Below are 25,889 nucleotides of genomic sequence, written 5' to 3'. Positions count from 1 at the left end.
GTTTATTTCCTGAAATCCAGATATAATTATATGTAAAAATGGTACGATTAAAGTCATACCTCACTCAGTCCAATACAGATTGCAATAGGAATCCAACGTAAAAGAAAATGGGGGAGGAGTTTATGACCGCGCCCACTTGGTGTTTTTGTGGTGTCACAGCCCTGACCTGCCCCTTGACCTCTGGTTGCTACGAGCATAATTGTGTTTACTTCCGGGTCGTCGCCTTCACGAACACGGCTTCGCCGCAGGTCGTCCGGGCGACTGACAGCTCTTCTCGTCCAAAGGGCAGCCTACAAACATGGCAGGGGAAACGGAGGATGAAATACCCGGTACCTTCATCAGTGAATTAAATCATGGACAATGAAAGCGATGTAGTTCCTCCATTCATGCAAATATTCGCGAGCTCGTGACACAGAGACGGAAATAAAAAGAACGTCAACGTGTGTCCCGAGAATGGACAGAACAACCGCATTGGGACAGAAACGACGGATATGCTAGTTTGAACTTTAGAAGAGCGGAATGTGTTACTTATTGTGTAGTTTTCCCGTGACGTTAGCTGTGTTCGTGGTTCGGGTGCGCGGCTCGTTTTCGGAACGCCGGTGTGTGCGGGGGCTGGGCTCGCTCCGCGCACGCACACACTGAGTGACTGACACTCACTCGTTCACATTTACTTGTCCCCCACCCCTACAGAGTCGGGCGCCGTCTTCACGTTCGGGAAAAGCAAGTTTGCGGACAACGTGCCCAGCAAGTTCTGGCTGAAGAACGACACGCCTGTGCGGGTCTGCTGCGGCGACGAACACACGGCGCTGGTGACAGGTGAGCGCGCGTGCGCGAGCGGCTCAGCGGGAGCTCGCGGTGCCTCAAGCCTCGCGCTCCTGTCCTCATCACGTAGCCACGTTCATTGGGGTCCGTGCGAACGGCACCTGAGGAAACTTTTGACACGCTGGCCGCGATATTCCTTCGGTTTGTGATTTTTCTGAAGTGAATGTTTGGGAGAAGTGAATAATCTTTTCTGCTGTTTCTGAATATCTCCTAGTCCTTTGCACACTTCCAAAACACACTTCAGAGTCCCAGTGTTTGTATTTACCCAGTGTTGAGCTCATGTTCTGCTGTGCGTTTCTTTGTTTCTTCTTCTTTTTTTTTTTTTTCTTTTTTTTTTAAAAATCTCTACAGAAAATGGCAAGCTCTATATGTTTGGCAGTAATAACTGGGGTCAGCTGGGCCTGGGAACAAAGAGCACAGTGAACAAACCGACGTGTGTGAAAGGTCAGTCATCTTGTGAGTTTTCTCAGATTCCAGATCCACAGCACGTGACACGTTTGTGTTGCGATGGTATCCACAGCTGCCGGATGACTTTTTCTGAAAATCACTAACGCAGACAACGAGACTACATTTGTATGGTTTCTTTAGTTTAGTTTTTTTTTTTTTTTGTTTATGTAATCTTTTCTGAAAACCACTGAAATCGAATCTAAACTTGCACAAGTACCTCCTGTTTAAAATGTACTTCACATCATGCAGGCAATATGTTTTTTAGAAAGTTTTTAAACTCATAGAAATTTATTTCAGGAGGAGTTGTAGAACTGGAATGTGTCTAATTAGATGCAAAGTTGACACTTTGCCTTTGTGTTTGTAGTCTCAAATGGGCAGTGAAATCTAAGGTAAGCAGATCCAAAATAAGGTTCTGAATCACTTTGGTGCTTTACTCACTGGTTGTTATTGTAGCCAAGAAAAATACTGAAATATTGAAATGAACACTGACTTTTTATACATGGAATGAAAACCAGGAAAAGTAGTGTTTCAAGAGCAAATCACAGTATACAGGAAGTGTACATCTGAAAGGAGACAGAGGTTCCATACAGTCATGTGAAAAAAGAAAATTCATCCTCTCAATTCAGTGGTTTTACATATGAGGGCATAAATAACCATCGCCTGGTCCTCACCATCTTCTATAACTAAAACAAATATACCCTCAGATAACACATAACTGATTTCATTATTATTTATTCAACAAAAGTAAGACAAATGGTGGAATGTTATGTGGAAAATTAAGTACATTTACTAAAGTACACCCTTATTGTTTCCATAGGAATTAAGTAGGTAATGAAGAGTCAATTGTGAATCAAATGCACCTGGTTAGTTGATCGTCAGGGAGTGTGACCACCTCTATGAAAGCCGAACTCTTGGCAGTTGGGTGGTCTGGAGTGTTGAGGTGTGTTAACACCATGCCAAGGAAGAAAAGACGTCAGAAAAGCAAGTGTTACTGCTCATCAGTCTGGGAAGGGTTATAGGACCATTTTGAAACAACGTGAAATCCAGCATTCTACAGTGAAAACGGTTATTCATAAATGGAGAATATTCAAGACAGGTTCCAGTCTTCCCAGGATTGGGGGTCCATGCAAACTCACCCCAAGGACAAACTGCCATTTATTTCTCAGAGAAATCTAGAAGAACCCAAGAGCTACATCTAGCAAGAGCTTGTGGACAGCTGGTAGTGTAGTGGATAGAGTAACTGCCTTTGGACCTAAAGTTTGCAGGTTTGAGCCTCACCTCTGGCTGTAGTACCCTTGAGCAAGGTACTTATCCTGAATTGCTCCAGTGAAATTACCCAGCTGTATAAATGGGTAAATAATTGTAACCTTAACATTGTAAGTCACTTTGGCAAAAAGCATCAGCTCAATGAATAAATATACATTTAGGGATCTACAGGCCTTAGCTAACATGGTGAAGTTCATGGCACTATGATCAGAAAAAGACTGAACAAGTATGGCTTTGGTGGAGGGTTATCTGGGAAAAGGCCCTTTCTCTTCAAAAAGAACATGGCAGCATGACTTAGCTTTGCCAAGTTACATCTGAACAAACCACAAGATTTCTGGAGCAATGTTCCCTGGACAGATGAAACCAGAATGAAGAGGTTTGATCATGATCTACAACACCATGTCTTAGAAAAATCCAAATGCAGCGTGTCAAGCCCAGCGGTGGAGGAGTGATGATGCAGGCTTGTTTTGCAGCCACAGGATGTGGGCACCTTGCAGTCACTGCATTGGCCATGAACTCCTCTTCATACCAAAGGATTCTAGATATAAAGGTGAGACCATGTACGGGAGCAAAATTTTGGCTCAGTCTGGGTCATGCAACAGCAAAGTGATCCCAGGCACCAGCAAATCCAAAACTTAATGTCTGAAAAAGAGAAGAATCAATGTGTTGGAAAGACCAAGTCAAGTTTAGACCCGAAGCCTATTGAGATGCTGTGGTGGGACCTTGAGAGAGCCGAGCAGAAACAAATTCCCTCAAATGTCGATGAACTAAAGCCACATCGAGTGCAGCAGAATTCTTACAAAACAATGCAAGAGACTGATACGGAACTGATACAGATCATATGGAAAATGATTACTTGAAGTTATTGCTTCTGAAGATGGTTCTACAAGCCTCTGAATCCTGGGGTGTACTTATTTTTTCCACACACACCTTCTGCTTGCTGGCTTTTAACTGTTAAGTCATGATATAGTGGATTCTTTCCTGTTGTGTTTGTAACCTCAGGTTAAATTCACCAAATTCAAATTGAAATTCACCAAACCATTAACCGTGGATGACTGCTGTGGTGTGCTCGCTGCTGAAAACCCGAGACACTGCCTTAAGGTCTGGTGACAAGGCAGCATACCGCACAGCAAGAGCCAGTCTGTCCCGGGCTATCAAAGAGGCGAAGCGCAACTACACAGGAAGAATTCACCGTCATTTTCCAAACTCCATGGGCACAAAGTGCATGTGGCAAGGCATTCAGACTATCACAGACTACAAAGCTACATCACTTGTCTGTGATGTAACGCCTCGCTCCCAGATGTGTTGAATGATTTCTACGCATGGTTCAAAGCACAGAACAACATGCCAGCAGGTAAGGCCACCCCAACTCCCACCGGCCGGGTACTTTGTCTGCAGCAGATGTCAGGAAGACTCTTTCCAGAGTCAACCCGCAGAAAGCTGCGGGTCCTGACAACATACCTGGCTGGGTACTCAGGGAATGTGCTTTTCAGCTTGCAGGTGTCTTCACGGACATCTTCAACATTTCCCTGAGCCAGGCAGTTGTCCCTATGTGCTTCATGACGACCACAATTATCCCTGTGCCAAAGAAATCATTGGTGCCCTGTATGAATGTCTACCGACCGGTTGCACTCACGCCTATCATCATGAAGTGCTTTGAGCAGCTAGTCATGAAACACATAAAGAGCAGTCTTCCAACCACGTTAGACCCATTCCAGTATGCCTATTGTCCCAGTCGTTCAACAGAAGATGCCATATCTGCTACCATCCACCTTGACCCATCTGGACAAAAAGGACAACTATTTAAGGATGCTGTTCATTGATTTCAGTTCAGCATTCAACACAGTCATCCCTCAGAAATTGAATACAAAGCTGAGCCTGCTGGATCTGACTACCTTCCTCCCACTTCTTACGGAGGCTGAAGAGAGCCAAACTCCCCCCTCCTATTCTCACTACTTTCTACAGAAGGACGATAGAGAGCGTATTGACCAGCTGTCTCACGGTGTGGTACGGGAACTGCACAGTCTCCGACCGCAAGACCCTACAGCGAGCGGTAAGAACAGCTGAAAAGATCATTGGAGTTCCTCTTCCAGCCATCGACTTCACATACAAAAACTGCTGCATCCGCAAGGCCACCAGCATTGTGGATGACCCCTCTCACAGACTCTTCGCCCTCTTGCCATCTGGCAGAAGGTACAGGAGCATCCGCGCCACCACCAGCAGACTCCGTAACAGTTTCTTCCCTGAGGCAGTCAGACTACTCAACACCCAACTGCCTCCCAACGCTCACCTAGCTCCCTCGAACAATTAACTCAGCACTGCACTGCATCACAACTGCCTACAGCTCGCAGCCATCCCTGCATCCACGTCCTGTCCTGTGTATTTATTTGTCTTGTGTTATGTTCTGTACTGCACCATGGTCTCTGAAGGAATGACATTTTCTTCCACTGTACACAAACTGTATAGAGGAATGACAATAAAAACAACTTGAACTTGAAATTTTAGGACCTGGTAAGAACCAGATGACTTTTTATGTCATTTCCTGCCATGTAAAATCAAAGAATTGGAAGAGGACCTACTTTCTTTTTCACATGACTGTATGTTCAAGATTAATTGTAAAGAAATTAAGAAATGGGAAATTACATTTATTCATTTAGCTGACTCTTTTCTCCAACGATTTACCCCATTCATACAGCTGGGCAAGCTTTACCGAAACAATTCAAAGTACCTTGCTCAAGGCTGCTACAGCAGTAGATGGGACTAGAACCTGCAACCTTCAGATCCAACTCGAAATACTGCTATCGGAGATAAAAGGTGTTGCTGTATGCACAACACCCTGTGTGCTCTTTAATATAAAATATATATTTTAAAATGGCAAGTACTCTTTTTACATATAATTATATATGAAAATATTTTTTTCTGTGTGGTTAAATTAAATAGAACTTTCTAATGTGAAATATTTAACACAGATTAATTATAGGTAAAGTATACAGTAGGAACACTGAGACATTTTCTGAGCAGCACATTTTACAGTGAGGCAGTCCAACCCTCCCCAAAGAGTGTCCGTTGTCTAGGCAACGGCTGCAGCTCTCACAGCATAGCCCTTCAAGTGTACTTGTGGGAACGGGAAACGGCGCAGTTGGCACCAGAATGGACCCGCCCGAGACCTTGTGTCCCACCGATCAGTGCAGTTGAACAGTGAGAGCAGTATATAATTTCCTTGTCCCTCATTATCACCCTTTGTCCCTGTTTATGGCAGACCTCACTGCATGATGCAGAAATTAAATCTTTTCTCCCCATTCATCTAATAGTATAAAAGGTGGATGTTTTTTCACAGTGCTGCAGTGGATACTGCTGCTTCCTCACGACACCTGGGCTGTTAGAGAGCGTATGTTTGAATCTGGGTCTCAGACCTTGTCTGTGTGGAGTTAGCATGTTCTTCCTGTGTCTGTGTGGGAATATTTTAAATTTTTTGTGGTACTTATTTATATATTTTTTACTATACCTCCTCAACATGTGGTGGACTGTATCCAAAGGTTGGAAAAATGACTGATTACCCAGTACAGTTTGTTGAATGATTTTTCACATATTTTGGGCATCCGGTTGTGTGGATCTTTTTTCCTAATAGGCAGAGTTGGTGTCATGTTCCTGCCCTCTGCCCTTTGTGGTTTGAATGCACTGTACTGCGCTCTTCTTCATTTTGCTCTGACCTTGGTATGTATGCTGGTAAAATTTGATAACGAAAGATGTGCTTGCTAAAGAATGGTTGGAATGAATTAGTGATATGCAGTCAAAAGTTTGAGTACACCTGGGCAAAATGGTGAACGCCAAGCAGCCCACAAGTATCCTATGCGTCTGGGAACTGCAGGAGAAGAACAGAGAAGACACGTGTGCTCACTTACTGCTCAAACCTGTGAAACGAATGCCTTGCAGGGAGGAAAGAAAAGAAAATGAGTTTACGACAAGTTTACTCACTTTTGACTGGTACTGCATGTCAGGAATATCGTGCAGTCCCCTCTGAAGCATGGTTGGCTTTCCTTGTCTTTGATTCACATTTGAACTATGGCAGTTTGGCAGAAAATGCCAGTGCTGGTTTGTCCATGAGGTCCAATTAGCACCCCTTACTTGTGTTTCCCAGGGAGTAAATAATGTGCAAATTCGGACCATTGTCTCAACATGACCATGTCACTGGCTTATCGCTCCCAATTAGCACATTTTGAAATCCACTTGTGGATTTGATGAAGTAGGTGTTTTGAGACATGTAATGACAGATGTGAGTAAAATATAAAAGCTCAAAAGAGCTTAAAGAAAGGTAAAAGCAAAGGACGATTGAGGGCATTGGGTGTCCTTGTAAAACTAGTGTAGTGGTTAAGGCCACTGCCTTTGGATCCAAAAGGTTGCAGGTTTGAAAGTGAAATTACCCAGATGTATAAATGGGTAAATAATTGTAACCTTAACATTGTAAGTCACTTTGGAGAAAAGCATCAGCTAAATGAATAAATGTAATGTAAAAATGAATTCCAAACTGGAATTGTAGTAAAGTGGAGCAGGTTCAAGTCCGAGTGTAAATAGGTGAAACTGTGAGTGATGTGTCCATTTCCTGAGTACTCGGAATGGCGCTCCATTGCCTTTCGAGAGGGCCCTCTTGCAAATATCAGCAAAAACATTTTCCTCCCAACATAACAAGACCTTTCCCTGTCATGGGTCCAATTTCCCATAGCCTGCAGATGTATTTGATGCAGGTACAATCCAGTTTCAACATGACAGCATTTCTGAAATGATAAAAAACATCTGTTTCATCCAATAATCTCCCTTGTTATACATTCGAAAGGTCCATCAGGGTGATACTGGCACTGTTGGCTATTTGTAGCATCACATATATTTACTTAAAATACACACAATAAAGCTATGATGTGGTTATTTTTCCTGTTTCAGCTTTGAAATCAGAGAAAGTAAAGCTTGCAGCTTGTGGACGCAATCACACAATAGTGTGCACATGTAAGTTTGCCAGTTTTCAGTGTTACCTTTTTCTTGCGTGTCAAATGAATTTTAGTACCACATAATGTGGTGAATTTTGTTAAAACCAGATTTTGATCCTCAAGGCTTTGTTGTTTGATTGAAGGCATGGAACACTGTGACTGTGTTCGCACAGTTTCTGTTGTACTCTTGATTAATGGCTAGATTGGAAGTTCACACAACGCCTCTCAGTTTTATCAGCTACTGTTGTGCATGCATCAAGTATACTGTTCATAAGCCAGGAAGTATCCTCTGTGCCGTGTGAGAAGGCTTGTTGCATTCCTGCAGCTCTGTGGGCCAAGATTGAGGTTGGCTAATGCCAGTCCCCAAGAGCCACATTGTCTAGAGAAATGACTTTTTAATGAACCTGCACTCGTAATAATTCCTACGATATTATCTGTACGATATTAGCTCCTTTCCAGACTCATGACTTAAATTAAGCCATTAAGATTCAAGTTAAAGTGAAAAGCACCAGGAGCTTCTTGGAGTTGGCAGGCCTGAAATGACCATGCCTGTGTCCTCAGCACGGGGCAACGTATACACTGCCGGTGGGAACAGCGAGGGCCAGCTGGGCCTTGGCCACTACGAAGAGCGCACAACCTTCTGCCAGCTGGACTTCTTCACCGGCCATGTCTCAATCAAAATGCTTGCGGCCGGATCCAATACCTCTGCGGCTCTCACCGGTAGGGACCTGCATTTACCTTGCTGCTGACCAGAGGTCACAGACTATACGTCACTAGACTTGGAGGCTGTACCTCATTCTGTGTTTTATTTCAGAATGCTATCCCCATATCACTGGCTGTGTTTTAAGAAACCTGTAGATGCTTTCATTATTCCCCTCACAGCATATGACTATTCTCAGTAAAAAAAATAAAGAAGTTAATTTTTGTTGATTTGTTCTGCAGAGGATGGGCGGCTGTTCATGTGGGGTGACAACTCCGAGGGTCAAATTGGCCTGGGCAAGGAGAGCAACGCCTTGGAGCCCAAGGAGGTGACTGTTGGGAGGCCGATATCCTGGGTCTCCTGTGGATACTACCACTCGGCCTTTACTACTGGTATGATGCTGAACACTACTGGGATGCTGCCTTGTTGCCTCAATTTTAGCGGAGGGAATCCTTATCAATCCAAAGCCAAAGATCAATAATCTCTGGTGACCTACGGTGGCTGAGCACCTGCTCCCCTGCCCCTCTCTGCTGCAGTTGATGGGGACCTCTTCACATTTGGGGAATGTGACAGTGGGAAGCTGGGGCTGCCTGCTGAGCTGCTGGAAAAACGCAGAATCCCACAGATGGTGCTGGGCATCCCAGATCCGGTCATCCAGGTGGCTTGTGGAGGGGGACACACTGTGGCAATTACAGGTAGGTGCTAGTGAATAGCTAACCAGACAACCACAAAGCCAGTTTCCCATTTTTCTAATGGGGGAAAAATTACCTCTGTTAAAGATGTTCAGGTAGTTCTTTTTTAAAGTTGAAGGTCCAGTGTGTATCAAATACAGGTATGCATCAGGTGTCAGTCCTGGGCCCTCTTCGCTTTTAAATTCACAGCAGAAAAAATTTTGGAGTGACTCAGTGATTGAAAGTAAATGGTTTCATATATGTCTCATTGGTAAATATTAAGACAGAAATGCATGATTGTCTTTTTCAATATATGTCACAATTTTGGAATTGTCCTCGCAGCTTGTTGAACATTTTTAAGACATGAATTTGGTACAGACATGAACATTCGAAGGGAACGTACCCTGGAATGATCAAGGCACTAGACACTTCCCTCAGGTTTTTAGTATTAGTGATGATTTCTAAGATCTATCAGAGGATCGTTTTAATTGGTGCTTGTTTGTAGTTATTGATGTTGTTTGCGTACCACCATCTGTTAGATGAACAGCCTGTACGTATAAATGAGCCAAAGGCAGAATTCCATGTGTTGTGGTGTTTATTTGACAGGAAAGGTTGCATTTCAAAAACTCTGGGGTGGCAACGCTAGATCGCAGGTGTCGTCTTTTTTCTTTTTTCATTCATAGCACTAAATATCAATGTGAGATATGTTTATGGTCCTTGTCTAAGGGCTAGCCAGGTTTCAAACTGGAGTAAAATAGTGGATGGGAGCCAAATCCCACACACTACACGCTGACTAAGGTTCCCAGTTTCCCTTGCGTCAGCCGGGAAGGAATAGGTTTTTTTTCCCCCACGGTGTGGAGAACACTGGGGTTTCAGCCCCATAAGTATTATAGGTGTAATTTAATAGCAGCATTGATAGATGGGAAAGTAGATACTTTGGCCCTGCACTTAACCTGTGGCTTTTGTTCCAGAGGATGAGCTGTACACTTTTGGACTTGGCCAGTTCGGGCAGCTGGGCCATGGGACTTTCATCTTTGAGTCCTGTCTCCCCAAGGCCGTGGAACACTTCCGCAAGCGAAGGATCAGTTTCGTGGCGTGTGGGGAGAACCACACGGCTGTGATCACGGGCAAGTGTCGTCCTTGTGCAGCCTGTTGCACCTTCCACTTAATTGCAGAAGAAAATTATGAGCAGCAGTGTGAGGGCATTCTCATTAAGAGTTAAACACCGGTTAAACAATAGATGTCTACTCATGCCCAGAATTTGGCACTTGCCCTTTTTGAATTAGATTTAAAATGATTATTGCATGGAGCACTGGACCCTGATTAGAAAGGACCATGTCTCACTTTGAGTCCTGCAGCATGCTGATTAATGTTTTGCTCATTTCCATTTTAGACAATGGCCTTCTCTATACCTTCGGTGATGGCCGACATGGGAAACTGGGGCTGGGGGAGGAGAATTTCACCAACCAGTTCAAGCCAACGCTGTGTGCACGGTTCCTGAAGTACTACGTGCAGTCGGTAAGCCGCCAAATTTTTTGATGGCACGTGCCTTAATTGTCACCTGTAACGTCATCCTATAAAGTGTAGGAGGTGCAGCGATTAAGAAAGTGCAGCTCAGTAGGTGGAAGGCTATGTCTCTGAGAAACATGTGTAACTTATTCTTCCAAAGGTAAATGGTTATCGAAATAAGGACTCTAGGAAAGGTGTATTTTATTCTGGATACACAAAGATAAGCAAACACTGCAGAGCCCATGGTCTGCATATGGATATGTCTTGGGCAGCATATACAGCCAGTGGAAACTTTGCCAATGACAGCTGCAATGTTTGTGTTCAAGGTGACATGTGGTGGGTGTCACATGCTGGTGCTGGCCACACCCCGGTCAAAGCAGGCTGAGGAAGTGTCTTTGGAAGAGGACGATGTCACTGAGAACTTCCTAGAAGAGTCCTACACCCAAGTACTAGCAGACACTTCTGCTCCAAGCACCCTCCGGAGGAGTCTGTCTGCACGGGTCCGACGCAGGGAGAGGGTGGGTACCGCCAAAGAGGGCATCTGGAGGCGTGACTGGCTTCCTCTGTTAAGTTGCTGAGGGTGCGTCTGATTTTACTTGACATCAGTATTGGAAATATTCCAATCTTCACACCAGGAAAAACGGATAAAAATAGGCAGTTAGTAGCTCAGTGGTTAAAGATGTCGCCTCGGAGTCAGTGAACCCAGGTTCGATTCTCACCTCCTGCTGTATAACCTAGAACAAGGTACTCACCCTAAATTGACCCAGCTGCATAAATCAGTAAATCATTAATATAAACCTTGCGCTATTACAACAGCCTTTTGGGTTGTTGTAGTATTAATAATTGATCGTCTTGCTCTCTTTGAATTGTTTGTCCTACATGGTCCATAAGGTGGCAGTGTTTCCCTATTAGAGGAGTTTATGACAAGTTAAACAGGCTTTGCACTGTTCTAATGCCTGGACATGCGACGCCTTCTTGGCCTCAGGCTCTTGCACATTAGCTGACTTACAGAATTCACTGGTTCTGCTGTGATTCCTTGCAGGAGCGCTCACCAGAGCAGTTTGGACTGACGCTTCACACTTTGCCCCCCCTGAAGTCGGGTTTCCTCAACGCTACCCTGCCTGTGCCCAGCCGCACGATGCCAGCCCTGCACCTTCTGAAGGATGCACCCGACGGGCTGGAGCAGAACTCCCTGCACCCACAGACAGGGTCCACCTTCCTTAGGCCAGGTGTCCACAACTGACGTGTTTTTATTTATTTATTTATTTTTTTTAACAGCATGAGCTCATCATCTTTTCACATTGTGATCATCATCATCACATCATCTTTTAATAAAGACAGATGTGTTCAATTTTTGCAGGTTCTCTTTTAGGATGTATTTCTGTGTCCCCTAAGGAAAGTTAAAGTGGAAGAACATTTGAGTAGAGCATAGCTGGTAGCGTTGTGGTTAGAGCTGCTGCCTTTTGTTCCTGAAGTTTCAGGTTCGAATCCTACCTCCGGCTGTAGTGCCGTTGAGCAAGATACTTATCCTAAATTGCTCCAGTAAAATTACCCAGCTATATAATTGGGTAAATAAATAGAAGGTTACTTAGCATTGTCAATGCCCGGAGAAAAATGACTGAGTAGCTCTTTTGCTTTCAGACTGAACTCCTTTTCTGAGCTGCGACTGTGTTTTAGTGACGCTCTTGTAGACAGAGCTGTGAAATGGTATTGAGGGCACTGGGGGACACTGTTCGAAGCGCTTGTTGTTCTTCTGACGCGACTCCCCGTTGTGATACAGGCTGATGTTGTGTTAATGCCTGAAGCTGTGCCCTCCATCCGCCGCAGAAAACACAGCGCAGGAGGAGGAGGCAGCGGGCGAGCAGACCTATGCCCCCGACACTGTGGACGACGCTGAAAGTGTGAAAGGCCTTGGGGACACCACAGACCTGCTGAACCTGGTGAGAGAACTGTCAGTAGTTTCTGTTTTTAAGAGACAAATAAATGTGTCTGAATCGCCTTGAGACCCACAAGCAATGGGTGTGGAAGAAAGCAAGAATAAATAAAGTAAAATATTTTATTGGTTAATCAAGGTTCAGCCAAAGTGCAGCACAGGGTACCACTGCTGACAGGAAATCGCAAAGTGCTTCCCCATGCCATCTGAAGAGGGCCAGTACCTGTGTCAAGAAAGACCCCGTGTGTCCACTGCATGACTGGAGCTCATTTGCCAGTTAGGGTTATGACCCAGACAAACGGTCCAGTGAGGTGTGAAAAAACAAGAGCGTGGCCCATCTCTGCTTAGGTCACTCATATATCCCTTGGAGGAGGAGGAGGAGGATGTCAAGACACTGAAGAGGAGTGGCATTGTAATCCAAAACTAGAACAAGGAGGTACAGAGCAAGGAGTCATTCCGCACCAGAAAGGAAGTCAATGCAGATCTCCAGCGGCACTCTTCTGGGTACAGTTAAGGATGCTATACATTACTTAAGCAGCTTCGCCCCACAGGAATTTTCCAGGGTTTTCCAAATGGGTAGCAGGTGGTGTAGTGGTTAGAGCTACCTGCTTTAGACTGGAAAGACCCAGATACAAATCCCACTGCCTGCTGTAGTACCCTTGCATAGGGTACTTAATCTGAATTTGTGCAATAAAATTTCCCTGTTGTGTAAGTAATACGTTGAATAATTATAAGTAGCTTAAAGATATGGGTCACTTTGGAGGAAAGTTCCAGCTAAATAAAGGAATATAAATGTAAGTAAAAGGTTCAGGGATGGTGGGTTCTTGGTCTAGTAGTTTAAGACTAATGAAATATTTCATGCGATAGGATTAACAGTACGTTTAGGACTCTACAGTTGAACTCAGCGTTTACATGGTTCATATGTAACAGCAGAACAGAGCGGGATCTCTCTGGCTTCCCGGAAGGCATCTGCGGTGATTTTTTTTTCAGAAGCTGCACAATCCTTTTTCCATCTGAGGCCCTGAGTGGTACACTCCAGGGATTTACTCTCCCCTTTTGTATCATGCTCTGCTTTGACTTTCCCCTCCCGCTCATTTGCTCATCACCCTTTCTTTTTTCCATCCTGTTCCACGTGTCCCTGAGCTCTGTAATACTCCTCCTATAGTATAAAAACAAAATATCTATTTCTCTCACATATTTCCTGCAGAGCAGCCAAACCCACAGTTGTAGTTTTCGTTTGACTGAGATTTATAGAAGAGATGCCGAGCCCCCACCTCGCTTAACCCACACCGAATTTTCCGTGCGACGCTGATGGGGCCGTGATTGGCAGTCTTGCTGTACAACAGTACTGTGTTTTTATTTCCAGCTGAGTATGCTCGAGGACCAAGAGGCGGGCACGCTCCGCGGAAACGCACTGCGGTTCTCAGAGTCTCCCTGCATCGTGTGTTAATGAATGCCACGCGGCTTGAACCGAGTGAAAGAGCGCAGTGTTGTGTAACGTGCCGGTCTGCGAGGGGAGGAAGCCCCCAAGGCCGAGCCCCTTTTCCCAACAAATTTTCACATCTTTTTTTTCTTCATTTTTATACACTTATCACCATGTCCCAATTGGGTGTTTGTGCCATTTTTTTTTTTCAGCGCATTACATATACCATGTTTTCCACTTTGCTTTCGGAAAGTTTGCATCACTTTAAACTCTAAGCCTGATTTTCAAATGGCTGCTGGCCGTAGAAAGGTAGCTGAATAAGAGGAGGTTAACCCACAGGGAGACACATGGATGAAACGTCCCCCCCAGCTTCTTGACTGATTTGCCTTCAGCCGTTTCCGTCCATCGAAGGACTGCTGCAGGTTTGATTTAGCAGGCGTGTTGTCACCAAAGTTGTCGGGCTGGTGCTGTGATGCTCTGACATGCTGGTGAGCACTCTCCGGATGTGTGCCATAGGAAGTTAAATGCTGCGAACCTAAGTGCTCATTAAGGATGGTAACCTTGGTGATAAATCACTCTGATGGTTGCAGGATCACATTCTTTCTCGCCTCTCATTGGTTGTTCATTATGTCAAATTATGTCCAATTTGCAAGGTTAGCAAAGGTTTCAGATGAGTGTAAGTTGTTTCCAGTATTCCTTAGTCAGAATGTCCCTGGTTTTTATTTATAAAGACAGGGTGAATCATTAAGTTTTGTGTTTATAGCAAAGGGAGCTATTTTTAAAATTATTAGTAATTTTTTTCATGTGTTGTTTTCATTTTCCATCTTAAAAGGTGAAAACATAAATGTCCGTGAGAGAAATTAAACTGATTAGTAGACTGCCTGTAAGTAGAATGGATGGAAATTGAGATGTTTTGGGGAATTTTGGTGTCTGTCATTGCTTACACTCAAACTCTGTTAGGTCCCAAGCATTTAAGGTATTAATAATTTTTTTGCGACCTGTGTTTTGTAAAAGACTCATGTTATGAAGGTGGATCCCAGTGACAACACCTTGACCCTATCTCCAGTCCAGAAGGACAAGGTAAGCCTCATGTTCTCTCATGTTCAAATGATATCTGTCTCAAAAACTTACTGACTGGGTTTTTTTTTTTGGTGATGTGAAAATACTGGTTAATATGTTAAGTTTTTTGGTGCTCATTTTTCGGTCCAAATTTTAAGTTACACTTTAAACCATGCAAAAAAAGTGCTTCGATGTCCTTCCCTATCTTGACAGAGGTGATGACTTTGTAAAACAATCCGTAGTTGAGTAAGACCTATATTTTTCTCAAAATCCGCTTGCTTGAGCAATTTATTTCCTGCCATGATAAGGGTGTCATTTATCTTTTTGGTTTGCTGAAGGTTGTACGTCTTATTTTGTGCTGAACAGGTTCAAGTGGAAATTTCAGTTGTCACTGAGGAGTAAAGTGAGATTAAAAAATACTTTTGAAAATTTGAGCTTTTACCATAACTACATGACATGATGTCACGTTGCACAGCACTTCCCTCGTTCCCTTCCTTTCTTTTTATATTTTAATGTATGGATTTGCAATGTGAACCATGTTTTGTGTTTTTGTGTTAGGATAACATTTCTGTGAAGTTTTTTTGTCAACTACAAATTGGTGTGTGGCGGAACTCCAAAGACATGAGAAGTAGAAGGTCATTTATAATGTGAATGCCCATTTGTTGCCTTAAAATGCAAAAGCCTCACATTAGTGCTGAATTTTTTTTTTAGCACACAATTAGGCCTTGATATTTGTTTTGCATGTGCAAAGTTGGGTGACAAACAAGCATCTTTGTTTTCTCATCTACAGTGTGCGGTTTACACCTGATCTGTTTGTTCCTCTTTCTTTCCGGCTCTTCTCTGTACGATTCATTGCTATCTCCTTGTTTTTCAGCCCTGAGCTCAGCACACATCCGTCTCTGCATGTCTCATTTCTCTAACGTTTTCCTTCTTTTCATCCTCTGCTTTCTTGCGGCGGGAGAGAAGAAGGTTAAGGTTACAAAAAAACATGGTAAGGCTGTGAGGGTGGAGCATCAGCTTCCAATGAAAGAACAGGCCCCACCTATTGGGAGGGTGGGCAGGAAGTCTCAACAACCCCTTCCCACCGAGTTACTGAAAGGCTCCAGTGCAAAATCCTTACTGCCTGAGGCCCCAAAAGGCCTGAAATGTAGAGCAACTCAGAAGGCTGGCACCAGCAAGAAAAACATTATTATTGCTGAAGGGACACAAAAGCCTGAAAGCCCCAAATCTGATAAATGTGACCTGAAAACTGTCAATTCAGGAAGAGACAATGAGACAGGGCCTGACCCAACCACTACTACAAAAGTAGAAAGACAAACTGTTGATGTGAGAAGTCTACATGTGCAGGGTAACACTCAGCAGCCTGAAGGAGCCAAAATTGAAATGAAAGAAGAAAATACTCAAGTTGAACTGAAAAATAAACCAGGAGCAGAAGTAAATCACACGAAAACAACTACAATGTCTGTAAAGACTGAAAGCAAAGTTCAGAGCAAACCCATAACAGCCAAAACTAGCCCTGTTCTCTCAGGTAGTGGCCCAAAGGTTAAAGGTGAGCATCATAAAGAAGATCCCTCCCATGTAAAAGGTAAAAGCAAACCTGAAGAGGCTGTAAAAGAGATAAAAAGAACATTTATGAAAGAAAAAGCAAAATCCAAAGAGGTGGAAAGTGTGGTCACAAGCTCACAAATGAAAGTTACAGATCAACCTTCAGAAACGGAGGATAATCATACTGAAGCGAAAAGCAGATCTTTTGGTGTAAAAAATACACCAGTAAAAATGAATGAATGTGTCAAAATTGGAAGCAGTGAAAAAGCCACACCTTTAAGAGTTATTAAAAGCCAACATGTAGAAGTTAAAAGTAAACCTATTGAAACTCTCAGTGCAGAAAGTCCACCAATAAAGACTGGAGGCAAAATGGTGTCAGAGGAAAGTGAACCTCTCAATGTAGAAAGTACACCAAGGAAGACTAAAAAGAAGACTGGAACGGAGGAAGGTGAACTTTACAGTGTAAAATGTACACAAATAAAGGCTAAAAGGAAGACTGAAACAGGGGAAAGTGAACCTGTCAATGCAGAAAGTACACCAAGGACGACTGAAATAAAGAGTGGAGCAGAGGAAGGTGAACCTTACAGTATGAAATGTGCTCGAATAAAGGTTAAAAGCAAGACTGGAGTAGAGGATGGTGAACCTCTCAATGTAAAAACTACATCAGCAATGACTGAAAGCAAAACTGTAACAAAGGACAGTGAACCTCTCAATGGGAAATGTACTCCAGTAAAGGCTAAAAACAAACCTGCAACAAAAGAAAGTGCACCTCTTTATATGAAAAGTACACCAATAAAGACTAAAAGCAAATCTGGAGCAGGGGAAAGTGCACCTAAATGTGTGCCAAATGAAGCAAAGAAAAATATGAGTGAGTGGAAAATAGAAACAAGCACGATATTGGTAAAAAGGAAACTTGTGGCAGAGTTGGAAAATGAATTGAAGGAACAAATCACACCTGTAAAAAGCAAAAGCAAACTTCTGGAAAAGGGAAGTAAACCCATACAAGATAGCAGTGCACCTAAATGCAGGCAAAATGAAGCAAAGAAAAATGTGAGTGAACCTGGTATAGATAAGGTCAAAAGTAAACCTGGTGAAGAGCCGGAAGGTGAACTGAAGGAGAGAAAAACCACATCTAGAAAGGACGAAAACATAACTGTAGCTCCTAAAAGTGGAAAAATTATATCAAAGAGCACACCTACAAAGCTTAAATGTCGAGATGTAGAGGAGGAAATTAAATCTGCCAATATTAGTAGCACAGTCATAAAAATAAAAAATGAAGTAGCAGAAACAAAGCATAAAGTAATCAATGCGAATAACAGATTTATAAAGGTAAAAAATACACCTTTGGAAGAGGAAGCCCAATATGGTAAGGCAGAAAATATGCTTAATAGTAAAACTAGTGTAAAAGTAAAAAGTACAACTAATAAGTTAAAAGAACCAGCAGAATCAGAAGCCACTACGGTTAAAGTAAAAAGCATGGCTGTCCAATTTAAAAGTAGACCTTCAGTACATGAAATTAGAGACAATGTAAAAGGTACACCTACAAGAGTTGTAAGCAAATCTGTAGATGACAGTGAGCATGATGAAAACATCTTGATCGAATCTAAAAACAAAGAAGGAGGTAAGTCAATTGGAGAAAAACAAATGCCTCTCCATTTTAAAAAGAAAGTGAAAGTCAAGTCAGTCAAAATGAAAAACACAGAGCTTAAAATGAATCCTATCCAAATGCAATGTGAACCAATAGAAAGTTCTGTGGAAGAAGTTGTGGCATCAACAAACCTTAAAAAAACTAAAATTGTTAATGTTAAAAAAGCCTCTGAATTTTCTTCTGTAACAAAAAATAAATCACCTAACAGTCTTAAGTCAGTACTACAGCCTTCTGAAAGTGATTGTAATATTATACCTCCAACTACAAAAAAACTGAACACTGAAGATAAAAAAACAAGACTTAGAACTAAAGAGTCTCTTACTGTCTTCAATGCTTCTGAAAAGCCAGAATATGCCAGGACAAAAAGCATCAGGGAGCTGAATCTGAAAGAAGTGGAGCAGGTGGGTGCTGTCACTGAGGTGGCACCTTCAATCCCCAAAAGCCTGAACAGACCTGAAGCTGAAAAGTTTACCAGTGAGCGAGGGGTTGCAGACTACGCGTGGGGTGGTTCTACGGATGTAGTTGTTACAGAGCTTGGAAAGAGGACAGCAGTCAGTATAAACATTTTACCTGAGCTGCAAGATTCAGAACATGGAGAAGAAAAAACCATGGAAGGTGTACATGTATACAATGAAGGAAAAGTAAAAAGCAAAAAAGTGTTTCAGCATGAGAAAAATGGAACAAAAGACACTGTAGATAAAAGTGCAAACAGACAAAAGATGTGTGAGGAGAAGGATGGTAGAGATAAAGAGGCAGAGCATAAGGGTGTGTCAGAAAAGGATAGTTCCAAAGATGAAGACCAGACAGAAAACAAAAAAACTGAAATAGATGACAGGGATGAACAAGAAAAAGAAAGGGAAATTGAGCTAATTGGAAAGGATAGTGAACTGAAACAAGAAGAGGAGGGTAAGAGTGGGAGTGAGGGAGAGAAGGGAAGTAGGCAGAAAAGTAAGAATGGAAAGGAAAAAGAGAGAAAAACAAGTAAAGATGAAGAGGAAGAGAGTCATGAGAAATCAGATAGTGAGACCCAGAGCAAGGAAAGTGTGCTGGTTGGAGAATCTGAAGAAGATGTGAATGAATGGGAAGAACTGGGAGAACATAAGAATGAGGAGTCAGCAGCTTGGGAGAGAGAAAATGAAGGAGAGTTTGCTGATGATGAAGAGAATGGGAAAAAAAGAAAAAGTGAGGGAGAAAATGAGGGAGGAGAGGATGAAAGGGAGGATGATGTTGAAGATGTGAGAGAAGGGAAGGCAAAGAGTGAGGATGGTGAGATAGAGGAAATAGGTGAGGAAGATACTCAGGTGATTGATGGTGAGGAAGAAAATGAGGGAGAAAGTCAAGATGACATGGAAGGACTAGGAGAATTATCAGATGAAGGTGAAATAGAAAGTGAGGAAGATGACAGATTTAACATGAATGGGGAAATTGAGGCAGGGGATAGCAAAGAAGGTGAGGAAGATTTAAGTAATGTAGAAAGGGAAGGAGAAAGTGAGGATGACATAGGACAAGAAGAGGAAGGAGGTGATGAAGCAGGGAATGAGGAAGCGGCAGTCAGTGAGGTACAAAGTGAGGATGAAATAGAAGTGGAAGAAGGTGAAGAAAGGGAAGAGGAGGGAGAAGATGAGGATGACGAGGAAGAAGTTGTTGAAGAAAGGGAAGAATTTGAAGAAGATGAGAAAGTTAGTAAGACAGAAAAGGAGGGAGAAAGTGAAGATGAAGTGAGGAGAGAAAAGGAGATTGAAGAAAGTAAGGACGAAGATTATGAAGGGAGTGAGAAAGAGGAAGTAGTTCAGGTACAAACAGAGAATGAAGTGGAGGAAGAAGGTGAAGAAAGAGAAGAGGAAGAAAGAGAAAGTGATGAAAGGGATGAGGAAGAGGAAGGTGAGGTACAAACAGAGAATGAAGTGGAAGAAGAAGAGGAAGAAGGTGAGGAAAGAGAAGAGGACGAAAGAGAAGGTGATGAAAGGGATGAGGAAGAGGAAGGTGAGGTACAAACAGAGAATGAAGTGGAAGAAGAAGAAGAAGAAGGTGAGGAAAGAGAAGAGGAAGAAAGAGAAGGTGATGAAAGGGATGAGGAAGAGGAAGGTGAGGTACAAACAGAGAATGAAGTGGAAGAAGAAGAGGAAGAAGGTGAGGAAAGAGAAGAGGACGAAAGAGAAGGTGATGAAAGGGATGAGGAAGAGGAAGGTGAGGTACAAACAGAGAATGAAGTGGAAGAAGAAGAGGAAGAAGGTGAGGAAAGAGAAGAGGACGAAAGAGAAGGTGATGAAAGGGATGAGGAAGAGGAAGGTGAGGTACAAACAGAGAATGAAGTGGAAGAAGAAGAGGAAGAAGGTGAGGAAAGAGAAGATGATGAAAGGGACGAGGAAGAGGAAGGTGAGGTACAAACAGAGAATGAAGTGGAAGAAGAAGAGGAAGAAGATGAGGAAAGAGAAGAGGAGGAAGAAGGTGAGGGAAGGTATGAGAAAGAGCAAGTAGGTGAGATACAAGCTGAGGATGAACTGGAGGGAGATGAAGAGGTAGATGAAATGCAAACTGAGAATGAAGTGGAGGGAGAAGAAGAGGAAGAAGATGAGGAAATTGGAGAAGGGGTAGTAGAGGCTGATGAAGGGGAAGAGGAAATTGGTGAGATAGAAACTGAGGATGAAGTAGAGGAAGAAGAAGAGGAGGAAGGTGAAGAAATGGAAGAGGAGAAAGCAGAGAGTGATGAAGAGGTAGAAACTGAGCATGAAGTGGAGGAAGAAGGTGAGAAAATAGAAGAGAAGGAAGTAGAGAGTGATGAAGGGAAAGAGGAAGATGATGAGGTCGAAACTGAGCATGATGGGGAGGGAGAAGAAGAGGAAGAAGTTGAAGAAATGGAAGAAGGGGTAGTAGAGGATGATGAAGGGGACATTGGTGAGGCAGAAACTGAGGATGAAGTGGAAGAAGAAGAGGAAGGTGATGAAATGGAAGAGGAGGAAGTAGAGAGTGATGAAGGGGAAGAGGAGTTTGATGAGGTACAAACTGTAGAAGAGGAAGAAGGAGAGAAAGGGGAGAATGAAGAAGAAGAGGAGGAGGAAGAAGAATCTGACGCAGAAGGAGTAAATGAAGGTGAGGTAGGAAGACAGGAAGAGGCTGATGGAGGAAGTGAGGATGACATCGGGGAGGCAGAAGAAAGTGATGAGGCAGTGAGTGAGGGTGTGGATGAAGAGGAGGGAGAAGAAGAAAACAATGTAACAGAGGAGAGAAAAGAAAATGATAGTGAGATACAAGGAGAAGAAGAAGGTGATGACGTGAATAAAAGGGAGGGTGAAGAAGAAGGTCAAATAAAAGGAGAAGGTGATGAAAAAAGAAAAGCACAGAAGCAGCATGAGACAAGGGAGGGATGTAAGGTAGTTGAGGGAGAGGCTGAAAGTGAAGGCAAGAAGAGTGAGGGTGGAGGTGAAGAATGTGAGTATGACACAAGAGAATTAAGAATATTAAGTGGTAAAGAGGGAATTGGCAGTGATAAACAAGATGATGAAGAGGATGGAGGAAAGGACAAAAGGGTAGCAGAGGCTGATAAGGAAAAGGTACAAGATAAAGCAGAAATGGAACTAAAAGGAAAAGGTGCAGAAGATGAGAACAGTGCTTGGGGAGATGAGAATGAATGGAATATGTCAGATAAAGAGGAAATAGGGGAACTAGAAATGGATGAGGAAGAAGATGATGAAGAGGATAAGGAGGAGGAGGAAGGTAAAGAAGAAGCAGAGGAGGAAGAAACAGAGGAACCAGAAGAAAAGGAAGAAGGTGAAGAGGAACTGAAGCGGGAAGGTATTAAAAAAAAGGAACATATGAAAGAAAGCAGTCAAAAAACAAGAGAGGACATGGAGGAGGAGGAAGAAGAAGGATATGAGGAAGAAGAGGAGGAGGAAGATGAGGAAGGGGAAGAAGGGGAGGAGGAAGATGAAGAGGAAAATGAAGAGGACTCAGAGGAAGAAGAACTGAAAACCGTAGAAAAGATTCGGAAAGATAGACAAATCCAAAAATCTGAAATGGTGTCTTCAAGCAAGAAGAGTGAGGCCAAGGGCTCTACTTCTTCAAGTAAGATCAAGCAGAGGGCTGCAAGTGGTGGGAAAGAACAGGTGGCCAATGGGACAGGGGAACAATTCTGGAACAATGTTCTGCCTCAGTACCTCAACCTCAAGTGACTTGACTCACTGCTTTTGGTTCTCATTCTCAGTTACGGGAATTGAAAAGACAGTTTCTGTACTGGAGACATGAATGAGAGGAAAGTTCCTGCTGCGTTTTGAACTCTTATTTCATTGTGCCTTTTGTACCTTTTGCCATATTGATTTAAAAGTTCAAACACTTTATTTCTGCTTTCTGTTTCTTGTCAAACTTATCTCTCAGTGCTACTGTATTTAAGTACTTGTTAAAGATTCTACTGTATATTTAGCCTGTCTTTACAAGTTGATGTTAAAAAAACAGTAGGAGCAATTTATTAGTTTATCATTTAACACTGAGAAGTAGTGTTTTCAGCCTTTTTACATGTTATATTTTTGAACCTTTTGTTTTGAGTTTCTACCTATATTTATGGTAGAATTTAAAGTTGTTAATCGTTGCTGCCTTTGTCAGACTTGAGTTCAGAAATTCTTTTATTCCACAGGGTTACCTGAGAAGTATTGTACAGTTATATAGTAATACGGCTATGATGGAAATTAATCCAACTGTTAGTGCAAATAATTAATTCGTTTATGCATTAATATTCTGGTTTCATTATCACGGAATATTGTGCAGGCTTCCCTTGTATACCAAAAAGCTTCTTTTATGAGAATTTACATTCTCAAGCAAATGTGAAATAATTGGATATGTGTCATATACAGTTCGAGAGACTTTGAAAGTGTGGGCCTAAGCCCGGGTTTAAAGGTTTCCTTAACAGTTCTGATATTCTGGACTTGGTTTTGAATAAGTCATTGTTTGTTTTTAAAAGGTGAGGCTGAAATTTTGCACATTTAGTCCAGAAAATTGGTGAACCTTTCCTAACTCAGGAATTCATTACTTATTTTCGCATTTAAATTAACAGTAATTGAAAAGTTTGTTTTAAAAAAAGTTCACTTTACAGGCATGTTTTTAACATATAGTGCCTGGGAAGCCTGTATAAAGTTATGTTATATATTTATCAAAAACACATTGTACCACATACTTGGGAGTTTGCTAAGATGACAAGACTTGAATAATCACGTTTCAAGAAGTAGATCTTGTTAAAATTCGCTGTGTACTTCAGCCTGGAGGGGCTGTTGAAGACTTCGAAAGGACAAGGCACTCCTTCAACAAGCCTGTATTTAATTGGGATAGGAGAGATACTTCAGATCAGACAAATGACAGGGAGCAGGACACTCATGTAGGGTGTTCTGCACTTAAATGTTGCCACCCTGTACTTTTCAAATGTCAACAACCTGTTTTGGCAGATGGAGTTTGCCAATTAGCATAATCAGACATGGAGCTGTAATAGAATCTGTCAAGTTGACAGGTGAGCTCTATATTGTATTGTAACTGCAGTCTTCAGATTTCACACCAGGGAACGCATACTTCTCCGTGTGGGAGACAAATTGAAGTCTTCAAACGGCCATTCTCCACCTTGGATTCAAACTGAAAACCTTTCGTTAATATGTCCAGAGGTCTTGAACAGCTACTCCACCTGTCGGTTACTTTTCTCTGGAGTTTAACTACTGATTTTCTGTCTGATAGTGCAATGTTTTGTTATCACTGTGTGTTTTTATGCTTCCTAATGGGGAAAATACGTAGGTATCAAAGTAAGCACAGAACATGAATATGTGTGTAGTACTCAGGTTTAGAGTTAGACCATTAGTGGTAGTACAGTTCTAGCCATGCTAGGCCATAGTACCTTACCTTTCAGTAAGACGTCCTCCAATTTCTTTTGCTAATGTTTTGAAATGCATCTGCAGCATAAACCAGCAGCCTGTGCTGATCAATCTCTAAACTGTTGAAACAGATTACTGGTTACAGTGCAACTGAGGAAAGTGAAGAAGAGGAGGATGAGGAGGAAAAGGAGGGTGAGGAAGATGAGGAAGATGAGGAAGAAGAAGAAGAAGAAGAAGAAGAAGATGATGATGATGATGATGATGATGATGATGAAGAAAATGAAGAGGAAAATGAGGGAGAGACTGAGACTACTCAGTCCAAACCGGAGGAAACAAAGCCTCAGTCATGCCAGGACAGCAGACATTCTCCAGAAAATCCAACTCAGGTGCCTTGCTAACTTTTCCTTATCATACTGATAAAGTACTGTGGTCAGTGCTATGATTTACACTGGTGCACCATGGGAATCCACAGCTGTGTGAGGGGTTGACCGCACTGGTCATGAGCATCACTAAAACTGAAAATATTTGATTGTAGAACAAATCCTCCCATTTTGGCATTATGCCTTTTGGTCCAGTTATTTAAGCATTGCATGGCCAGATCCTCTAAGAGTCCATAATAATTTTTGACTGTACGACTGTACCGCCCACTGTTCCCCAGTAGGCATCTTAGGGTTGCAGGATCAACTGAGGTATCATGTTGTCTTCTACCTAGCATGACAGTTGACACCTTACTCTCTTTGAGTCTAAAGAACTGATGTGAGAATCAGTGTAGGACAGATGACACAGCAGTGACATTTGTCGTTTTTATTTTTAGGAAACTGAAGTCACTAAAGCAGAAACGGTCACAGATGGTGTTCAGAAGGGTGAGTTTTTAACCTAATGTTTCCAGATATCCGTGCAATGCAGTTCCAGTGTAAAACCCCGTGGTTTCAGATAATTTCAGTAAACTTGATGTATTTGTCTTTTTAATTTAATTAAAACATATGGCCATTTTTTCATGCCAGAAAAGCATTATGAGGTCTCTTAAGTGCACTGTGGTTTACTGCATGGGAGCCTTGGTTGCAGTGTTACAGAACAGTCCTGCACACACTTTTGATGAGACATCATGGTCATCTCCACCAATGGTCAGCTACAAACAGCTGTTCTAAACTTCTCAGCTGTTTAAACATCTGCTCTAGTTCTACTTCTCATTTTTGTTTTTTCCCAGCATTTGAACATCATGTGCTTTTTGGGAAACATTCCCATCTTAAATAGTTTGAATGAAATACCTTCTGGCCTCTAGACGAAGGACATGCATGCAATCACAGAAGCAGAAAAATCAACTCCAACTTCATCTATACCCGTGAAGACATTACATATTTAAATTCATAGGCTTGTTCGAATTCAAACATACCTTCCCCAAAAATATTAGAATTTGATTTATTTATGCTTCCTGCATTCATCGCTGTGATTGGCTTCCCATTGCTGAGTGCCTCTGCTCTGTATTTCACTGGAATGGGCCCCCTGCCTGCATGAATATGTATTTATGTCAGAGAAAACCCAACAGGCCAAAAGTTTCCTTCACTGTAGACTCAAAAGCATTTAATTTCTGCACTGCAGAATCATCATGCAATGGTGCATGTGAAGGAATGGAGACCACAGGCACCCCTAGCTCTCATTTAATAAGCATCCTAGAGGTTTTCATACACTTCTCCAATTAAAGTGATTCACATAGAAAAAAGTTATTTGTAATTGTGACCGTGTTCTGAATTTGTTGGATTTTTTTGTCAAGTTTCTGATATTCAGGAGCAACCCAGTCCACAAAGGGAGAAAGATCTAAAATCTACAAATGAATCAGGGAAGAGGACGGAGGAAGTGAAATCCAGGCGCTTTTTTGGATCCAATCGTACGGTATGAGGTTTTCCCCTTTTGTACCATTTATTATAATTTCAGGTTCTCCAACAAAAAAGTGCATCTTTAAATATTGGTAGTAATGAAGAGATAAAAATGTATGGTGTAATACAGCGGAGATGCTCCATTTGTTCAACAGATAACCTGGTATGTC

The 25,889-nt window shown here is 42.4% G+C and overlaps 1 protein-coding gene across 1 annotated transcript; it reads left to right on the top strand.

The window, feature by feature from the left end:
- Positions 1–225: 225 nt before the first annotated feature.
- On the top strand, positions 226–22,171 carry LOC108933097 (X-linked retinitis pigmentosa GTPase regulator-like). Its single transcript, XM_029251438.1, has 16 exons — positions 226–329; positions 691–816; positions 1,174–1,266; positions 7,471–7,533; positions 8,076–8,234; positions 8,457–8,606; positions 8,751–8,909; positions 9,857–10,012; positions 10,279–10,403; positions 10,721–10,912; positions 11,437–11,623; positions 12,222–12,334; positions 14,765–14,881; positions 18,347–18,501; positions 19,180–19,826; positions 19,899–22,171. The coding sequence occupies exons 1-16, from the start codon at positions 299–301 to the stop codon at positions 22,169–22,171; spliced, it is 4,746 nt and encodes a 1,581-aa protein (XP_029107271.1). The 5' UTR covers positions 226–298.
- The last annotated feature ends 3,718 nt before the right edge of the window (positions 22,172–25,889 follow it).

Source organism: Scleropages formosus, chromosome 1, assembly GCF_900964775.1.
Source record: "Scleropages formosus chromosome 1, fSclFor1.1, whole genome shotgun sequence".
Lineage (NCBI taxonomy): Eukaryota > Metazoa > Chordata > Actinopteri > Osteoglossiformes > Osteoglossidae > Scleropages > Scleropages formosus.
The sequence above is the reverse complement of the archived record's forward strand: the minus strand, read 5'-3'. Positions and strand labels throughout refer to the sequence as shown.

What these genes read in the sequence shown, in the direction of transcription:
- LOC108933097 (XM_029251438.1), top strand. Translation starts at nt 299, where the DNA reads ATGGCAGGGGAAACGGAGGATGAAATACCCG. An exon ending in CCACACGGCTGTGATCACGG is followed by an intron (nt 10,013 to 10,278) that starts GCAAGTGTCGTC and finishes TTTCCATTTTAG; the next exon opens with ACAATGGCCTTCTCTATACC. An exon ending in GAATGAAGTGGAGGAAGAAG is followed by an intron (nt 19,827 to 19,898) that starts GTGAAGAAAGAG and finishes AGGTACAAACAG; the next exon opens with AGAATGAAGTGGAAGAAGAA.